Here is a 9391-nt window from a genome sequence, read left to right on the forward strand (position 1 = left end):
TAGTAAAATATCAAAACATGTCCTAACCTTACTTGAAAGACATCTCCCCATATGTTGTGTCCACAATTTAAGGTTCAAAAGAAGTTAGCAGCTGGAAATAGTAAACCAAATGGTAGGGGTGTAACTGTACATAAAAATTTCGGTTCTGTACTACCTCGGTTTAGAGGTCACAGTTCGGTTCATTTTCGGTACAGTAAGAAAATAACAAAATCTAAATTTTTTGGTTATTTACCAAATTTGTAAACAATGGCTTTATCCTTTTAACATTGGGAACACTATAATAATTCTGCCCACTTTAATCCACATTAAACTGCCTCAATTTGTTGCTCAGATTAAATAAAATGACAGAACTTTTCTATTACATATAAAAAGTGCAACATTAAACATTTTAAAGTCAACTCATCATGCTTAATTTATTACAGCATTTGGGAAGCCTGTAGTTGATTTTCATTATGTAATTGTTATATTTTTATCAATTTTATCTGCCATTCAAACTAAGCTGCTACATTCCTAATGATTAATGTAACTATAGCTGAAATAATAGTACAACAGCAATAGGAGAGACTATTCATCCCTGAACACCATGGAGTTCATGTAGGCTTAATGATGCACTTACATTATTATATCACTAGCATACACACACATGCACACCGCAAAATGAGCTAACACACGCACTGCAAAATGAGCTAACGTTACGCTAAAAGTTCATTAGCCTTCACCTCAAGCCAGGACTGCGAGCGAGCTGAGCTGCAGTTTGTTTCTAGAACGTCATCTAGAACGTCGACTGGGAGGTGTTTATTATAATTTGGGGAGAGTCCGCTACTCACCTGCTAAACACCTATCTGCTCGACACGGAAGCGCTGACTGCATGCGCTCTATATACGCACTGCTGATTGTTTTTTACCGCTCTGAATACGCACTGCTGATTGGCTGTTACCGCTATATATGTAACCAATCAGATGGTTGTGTGGGTGTGACAATGCTGGGTGCTGTGCAGGAGACAGAGGCAGAACGGAGCGGAGCAGCTTGTTAGGACGTTAGCTTATGCGGCTAATTCATATGTTCGTGTGGAAACTCATTCGGTACACCTCCGAACCGAACCGGAACCCCCGTACCGAAATGGTTCAACACAAATACACGTACCTTTACACCCCTACCCAAATGGTTACTCACTAGTGATGGGTCAGTCAAATGACACTGACACATTGATGCGTTATGATACACAAGGGGTGACACTGTGTCCGTGACACAATATCCACACAATTCAACTTGTACACTTTATGCAGGGTGGGTTGTTGATCAACTTGTAAATGCAGCCCGTGGGGAGTTTGGAGCTGCTCCAAGCGTATCTGCTGGAAAGAGTTATTGTTCAGAATTATCTGGACGTTGCAACTCCGAGAAGAGCTGATGTAGTGATGCTTTTAAGCCGGCAGCGGACTTACGCTGTCTGTCAGCACTTGTTGATAGATGCAGAGTTCGCTTTAATATCTTTTTAAATCCTAGCACTGGGACTTTACCCTTCTTCTCTGGGTCGTTTGCTGATTCTTTGTTTGTCCGAGTTGCCCAACTGCTAACGTTACTGTTTTACGGGAACTTTCTGTGTGTAAGTGATGGACCTCTCTTGTTGCAGCACCTCTCCATATCCAATGGCAACATCCAGGTGGATGCGTCGTTCATGCAAACCCTGTGGAATGTCCAACCCACCTGCTCCTCAAGCAACATGGCGGTTGGTAAGTAAATGGCGATTAATTTGTGCTATAACGCTATTCTGTATGTTTTTCACTTTAAACAGTATCCCACATTGTTGCAATCATTTTAGGTCTACTTCATCTTCTCAAGGGATAACAATATAGGAAAAAACTTGGATATATAGTAGAAACCGGGTTCATATGGCCCTATTCGACACATTAAACGTGACAAATTGGGGGGTTCACTGGCCACTTTTAGTGCCAGAGGGCAGAAGAGTGTTAAGTATCTTAAAATGTGTTTTGGGGCAATTCCAACTTTGACCACAGCGTTAGATAAAAGTTAAAGTACCAATGATTGTAACACACACTAGGTGTGGCAAAATTATTCTCTGCATTTGAGCCATCACCCTTGATCACCCCCTGGGAGGTGAGGGGAGCAGTGAGCAGTAGCGTTGGCCGCGCCTGGTAATCATTTTTGATGATTCGACCCTTAATGCTGACTGTCAAGCAGGGAAATAGTGGGTCCCATTTTTATAGTCTTTGGTATGACTCGGCCGGGGTTTGAACTCATGACCTACCCATCTCAGGGCGGACACTCTAACAAGCTGTGGTGCTTTCCATTATTTTCAGCAGACTGCATTGCAAAATGATTAAGCCCCCTCTTCCACTCACACAAGATCCAACCCTTCCCTACTGTACTTTAAAATACTCAGTGAGTGACATATTTAGCAGTATATATTACAATCCAATGAAGCACACCATTATTGTTGAACTAGCTGGAAACTCAAATACCAAGATAATTAAAGAATGGTGGTGGTAGTGCCAGGCTCTGGGGTTGCCTGAGTGCTGTATGCATGGACGTAAATTGGAATAGGGGTGGGTTTGTCCGCCGCACTTTTTAATGTCAAAAATGAATGTCAAACATTGTGCCAGGCGGAAAACCGCCGCTCAGAGTGAACCCTGGCCCTTTTGACCACCCGCGAGCTCATTGATTGGCTTTCTGGCGCTGCCTTCTTGCCCATGTGACACTGATTGACAGCAAGCAGCAGCCAACCAATCAGAGGTCAGATGCAATTAAAAAGCGAGTCGAAAGACATGTGAAACTCATAAAATGAATGTCAGCAATTCCACTTCAAATGTGAATCTAATATGTGATATAAAATCATTACAAATAACGTGAGATATTTGAAGCCTTTATTTATTAGAATTTTGATGATCAGACCCCAAGAGAGATTTTCTCCAATTTTAGGTTTTCAAACGCTCTAAGCCAAAATTATCAGTATCTAATTGCTGGAATAAACACATTTTGCACTATATTCAAATGTTTTAAGTTTCATCTGTGTTTGTGATTAAAAAAAATAAAAATAAAAAGTATGCTGATGAGTGAGATCTTTCAAACATTGCTTTTACGGATGTAATTTACAGTACAGTATCAGACCAGGAAGAAAACATGGTACTGTTTTTTTTAAAACATTACGCTTCACCCCCAAAACGTGTGACCTTATTGAGAAGCAAAAATAGCATATGAAGGGTCAATTACTAAATGACAGGGTGCTTTATATGAAATTCCATAACAAAACTAATTACCTGACCAGACACACGTATCACAGATCTAAGCTTAAAGGCCTACTGAAACCCACTACTACCGACCACGCAGTCTGATAGTTTATATATCATTGATGAAATATTAACATTGCAACACATGCCAATACGGTCGCTTTAGTTTACTAAATTGCAATTTTAAATTTCCCACGGAGTCTCTTGTTGAAAACGTTGCGGAATGATGACGCGTGCGTGTGACGTCACAGACTGTCAGGAAATATTAGCGCAGCACCATTTGCGACTAAAATTCGTCTCTTTAGATCTGTGATACCTGTGTCTCCTGATGATTTGCATGGCAGCTCCCGCCATCAGTGTGTGAATGTGTGTGTGTGTATGGGTGAATGTGGAAATAGTGTCAAAGCGCTTTGAGTACCTTGAAGGTAGAAAAGCGCTATACAAGTACAACCCATTTACAGATTTTTTATAATGGCAGATATACTGTGGTGGTCTAGCAGTGACAGCGTGCAATCATTAAGTGTAGAGCGGAGCCCTGGCCAAAAAAATAAATTTTATGGATACATTTGAGTTTTTTGTTGCAGACAATTTAAAAAATAAAAATCAGTTTTTCTCCTTTTCTTTTGGCATTTTTTTGCCCCCCAGTAGCTTCCGTTGCTACCGCCCTGACCAATATTTTCTTGGGGAGATTTACACAAAAGTTAGTTTTAAAGAAAAGTGTCGTCAGTGGTTTGGTTTTGCGGCAACAAGCGTGGAACAAATGACCGCATGCTGCAAAGTTTGTTTAAAAAAAAGCAGCAGAACAACAAACTTATTCCTGCATCTGAAGCATTCAGTTGTGTGTGGGCAATGCAACTTTTTACAAGGCGAACAAGAACATAAACAAACTCCAGCTAAAGAGCAGCTTACTGTGGTGGAATCATTTACACAGGGTACCATGTATGTATAAGAACGAACAACAGTGGAAAACAATCACTAAAGCGGCCGCTCTGCACGTCGCTAAAGATGTGGTGCCCAAACAAGGGAAAAGCTTGTGTTTATCCACTTACTACTATAGAGACCTCAATGCTACATTTGTATTTACAGAAGTATTTTGTTAGGACATACATATTGCCTCCCGTAGGATGTTCTATATTGAATAACTTTATCTGAGTAGAACAATGCTTATTGATCAACCTATAAGCAAAAGCATCACAGTAAATCTAATATATGCCAGAATTAGCTATGATAGCTGAATTCCATCTTTTAAATCTTTTGATATGTTTTTTTCTTTGCTAAAAATAACATGCAGTATGTGCAGTGTCATTTCAGACTACTGGTTTTTGATCAAGCAAAAGCGAATCTTGTTTTGAACTATCTGTCATTTCATTAGATTATTTAAAAAGCTGGGAAAAAATTATACCTGTAATATTTTGTGGGGAGAAAAAAATCAGATTTTATTTTTAGGTTTTAGTAGAGCAGGGAAAAAAAAGTTCAATCCAGGTCTACGACAGAAAAACATCCAAATTGCAAATGGCCCATAATCATTTCCATTATCGGTCATTTTGTTATTTTGCGCTCAAAATAGATCATTTGTTAATCATGTATTCCTAATTACCTAAAAGCATGCATCTAAATTTAGGTTTGGGTCCAATACCTTTTAAAATTCTTTCACACAGAAAAAAAAAGTGTAAAAAAACATACATTCTACATACTTACATATATTATTGTATAACATTTTAACTTTCTTAAATTATTATTGAATAGATTATATTAGTCCTAAAGGCACCTTGTTATTGTGCAACTTTAGCAATATTTAAATAATAACCGGATTACGTAATAGCTAATTGCTAGCTGGCAAGTAGCGCATTAATCGCTAGCTGGTAATGAGCGTGTTAATCGCTAGCTGACAACTAGAAAGCTAATCTCTAGCTGGCAATTAGAGTACTAATCATCAGCTGGCAGCTGAACTCTAATCACTAGCTGACAATTAACGCATTAATCACCAGCTGGCAATTAGTTAAAGTTAAAGTACCAATGATTGTTGCACACACACTAGTTGTGGTGAAATTTGTCCTCCGCATTTAACCCATCCCCTTGTTCACCCCCTGGGAAGTGAGGGGAGCAGTGGGCAGCAGCGGTGCTGCGCTCGCAATTAACATATTAGTCTTTAGCTGGCAATTAGAATGCTAATCTCTAGCTGGAAAATACAGTGCTAATCGTCAGCTGGCAGCTACAGTGCTAATCCCTAGCTGACAACTAGCGAGCTGATTGCTAGCTAACACAAGTGCACCAATCCCTTGCTGACCACTACCGTGCCAATCGCCAGCTGACAATTACGGCGTTAATTGCGAATTGACAATCAACATGCTAATCGATAGTTGCAACTAGAGTGCCGATCGGTAGCTATCTTAAATGCTCACATGAATATAGTGATATATTTATTTACTTTAGTTGTATTACTTATTCCTATTCATCTACATGACAGTCTGTTGGCTCAATGTTCATGTGTATTTAAAGACATTTACATTTGTGGAAACATAGCAGTGGGGGCGCGGAGGGGTGTAAATACGAAAAAATATATTGAAAAAAAATGACCAGAGGTTATACTCTAAAGCAGGGGTGTAAAACGTACGATCCAGCCCGTGAACAGGTTTTATCCGGCCTTCGGGGTGAGTTTGCTAAAATGATCCCAAATTTTGAATGAAAGAAACCGCTGTTCTAAATGTGTCCACTAGATGTCATAATAGCAATTATTTGTATTTTTGTAGATTATGCTACATGTGTAAAAAAAAAAGAAATAAACCAAATGATGTTAGAGCACCAGTCGCGGAAAAGGAGCAAACTACATAAATAACATCCTGTAATTTGATTATATTATTTTATTACCTTGATAGATTGAACATTCACACCATTGAGTTGACTGATGAACATTATCACATCATTTATTCAGAAAGTGTAAATAACGACAAATAAAGATAGAATACTATTAACCGCAACATGTAAGTGTAAAAAAAAAACATGATTTGTACATTTTCAGAATGTGCTTGTTCCGTTTTTAAACAAAGAAAACAATCTGAAGTTGTCTTTATTTTTAAGTTACCGTGCCGTGATTTTACCAGTCTGGCCCACTTTGGAGTATATTTTTCTCCATGTGGCTCCCGATCTTAAATTACTTTGACACCCCTGCTATAAAGTATATCCAAGTTTCACTTCAGTGTTTTATCTGTTGAAAAGCTATGCAAAAATGGCTGCTGTGGCTTTACATGTGCACTACTTTTGTGTAAAAACTGTGTCTTCAACTTGAGTGGCAAAATACCAGCAGCCAGAAATGTTCTCTTTTATTTCTTCAGGGTATTTGGTTGGCGGTCAGGTGATGCGTCTCTGCCGCGGTCATGACGAGAGCCTGACCATCCCTGGTGCAGACACGAGTGAAGAGGAGCAGAGGTACTGTGAGATATTTTAGTCCAGCCCCGGCTCGCGAGTTGTTTTGTGGAAAACTAATGAGAAACCCTGAGCATGCTAAGTGGCTAACTGAAGAGGATAAATGGGCCCTGTCTTTGTAATGTGCTGCGGCTTTGTGCTGTCCCCAGTCGTACAAATGACGGTATGATATTGCACAAGCGATCAATGAGGATTCCACCTTAGTCTCACCTTATGCAATTATTGTTGACTTAGAGCAGGGGTCCCGAAACTACGGCCCGCTGGCCGGATCCGGCCCACCAGCATCCAAAATCCGGCCCACGGGAAGTCCCAAGTTAAAAAAAAAAAAAAAAAAAAGATATATATATATATATATATATATATATATATATATATATATATATATATATATATATATATGTATATATATGTATGTATATGTATGTATATATGTGTGTATATATATATGTATATGTATGTATATATGTATATATATATGTGTGTATATATATATATGTATATGTATGTATATATATGTATATATGTGTGTATATATATATATGTATATGTATGTATATATGTGTGTATATATATATATGTGTATGTATATGTATGTATATATGTATATATATGTGTGTATATATATATATGTGTATGTATATGTATATATAGGTCAGGACGGGTCTTATCCCTGCTACTGGTAAAATGTAACCCAGTACAACCTGCCGCATGGGTAGATGGGACCCGTTAGCCCAGTAAGGTGACCCATCTAGGAGAAGGTAAACTCCAATCCAAAACCGCCACTGCCTTGTGGTATACCTTTCTTGGGGAAGGCTTCGGGAGTAAACCCTGAGGAAAAAATCAGGAGACGGAGTCCCTGAGGTGGTCCACTGCTGGCTACAGCGGTGCACTGGTAACTCCTGCGACACTGTTGGTGCCAAATTGTACCAGCTCTTGCTGCTCCTTTGGATCCATCATCAGTGTGAAGAGGGGGGTCCTGCTGCATGGGCAACAGCTTGACCTCCATACTACTCTGCCCTGGCTTGCGCCCTGGAGAGGTCACTCCAGCCTCGTGTCATAGCGTGGAAACAACAAACGGGAAGCAACAGTCTACCGGTTATAAGCTACAATGCTCGATTGGCGTAGAGCATAGCGCCAGGGGTTGCTTCCGACGGTGGGAGAGATCCTTGAATTTCATTGGACAGCTACTGCCCGCCTTAAGCTGGGCAGCCCCCAGCCAATTAGGTGCTGTCCCGCCACAGTCTGCCTTCCTCATTGGGTGCATGGGGATTAGGTAAAACTGACAAGCAGACTGTAAGACCTGCACCAAGCAAGAAACAAAGTATGAAAAACAGGTGCCCAGTCCTAAAACTGGGAAGTTGGAATGTCCGGACTATGACACCCGGACACTCAAATGATCTCCAAGACATCAGTGATGCAAGAAAAACGGCTGTCATTAACAATGAGCTACTGAGACTCCAGGTAGACATAGCTGCATTGCAAGAGACCCGCCTAGCCGACTCGGGAACCCTCAAGGAGAAAGACTTTACCTTCTTCTGGCAAGGAAAGAGTGCCGGAGACCGCAGAGAGCATGGAGTTGGATTTGCTGTCAGGAACACCTTGTTAAAGATGGTTGAACCAGGAGACAAAGGATCGGAACGCCTGATGACACTCCGTCTCCACACCTCTGATGTCCCAGTGACCCTAGTCTGTGCCTATGCCCCCACTCTAACGTCTACAGCAGAAGTTAAGGATGCATTTTATGCCAACTTGAATGACGTCATCAAGAACATCCCCCCGAAGGAACATCTCCTCATCCTCGGTGATTTCAATGCGAGAGTGGGAGCTGATCATGACTAATGGCCTTCCTGTCTTGGACACTTCGGAGTTGGCAAAGTCAATGAGAACGGGCAACGGCTACTGGAGTTGTGTTCCTACCATAACCTTTGCGTGACCAACTCCTACTTTCAGATGAAACCACAGCACAAGGTGACATGGCGCCATCCCCGCTCAAAGCATTGGCATCAGCTAGAAATGATCCTGATCCGAAAAGCCAACCTCAAGTTTGTGCTCGTTACTCGTAGTTACCACAGCGCAGACTGCGACACCGACCATTCACTTGTCTGTTGAAAGATCAAGCTACAACCAAAAATGTTTCAAAACTCCAAACAGAAAAGCAAACCCCGCATTGATTCCACCAGCATGCATCTTCCAGAGAAAGTAGAAGAGTTTGCCAAGTCCCTCAACAACATCCTGTCTGAAGAACACCAGCACTACTCCGCCTCCGAGAAATGGGGCCACCTCAGGGAGGCTATTCAGAAAACAGCCCTTGCAACATTTGGGAGGAAGATCCTCATAAACAACGACTGGTTTGTTGCCAAGTCCAGCGAGATGACCCCTGTCATTGAAGCAAAGCGTGCTGCCCTTACTGAATACAAACGCTGCCCGAATGAGAAGTCCCTGCAAGCACTGAGAATTGCAAGAAGCAAAGTGCAACAGACTGCAAGACATTGTGCCAATGAATACTGGCAACAACTCAGTGAATCCATCCAGTCTGCAGCTACCTCAGGTAACATCAGAGGGATGTACGAGGGCATAAAGGCTGCTCTGGGCCCAACACAGAGCAAAACAGCCCCCCTAAAGACCACCAGCAGGGAAGTTATCACTGACAAGGGCAAGCAGTTGGACAGATGGGTAGAGCACTATTCAGAACTCTACTCCAGAGAGAACACTGTAGTCGCCTC

At 41.1% G+C, this 9391-nt stretch overlaps 1 protein-coding gene across 2 annotated transcripts in view; it reads left to right on the top strand.

Annotated features, from left to right (window-relative positions):
• Positions 1–9391, top strand: part of ryr3 (ryanodine receptor 3) — a 380753-nt gene that overhangs the window by 93562 nt on the left and 277800 nt on the right. For both annotated transcript variants that reach the window (XM_061886489.1, XM_061886490.1), the window contains exons 8-9: positions 1631–1730; positions 6578–6671. In XM_061886489.1, the coding sequence (XP_061742473.1) occupies positions 1631–1730; positions 6578–6671 (194 nt within the window). The remainder of the gene's footprint in view (positions 1–1630; positions 1731–6577; positions 6672–9391) is intronic.

This window comes from Nerophis ophidion, linkage group LG24 (genome assembly GCF_033978795.1).
Source record: "Nerophis ophidion isolate RoL-2023_Sa linkage group LG24, RoL_Noph_v1.0, whole genome shotgun sequence".
Taxonomy (NCBI): Eukaryota; Metazoa; Chordata; class Actinopteri; order Syngnathiformes; family Syngnathidae; genus Nerophis; species Nerophis ophidion.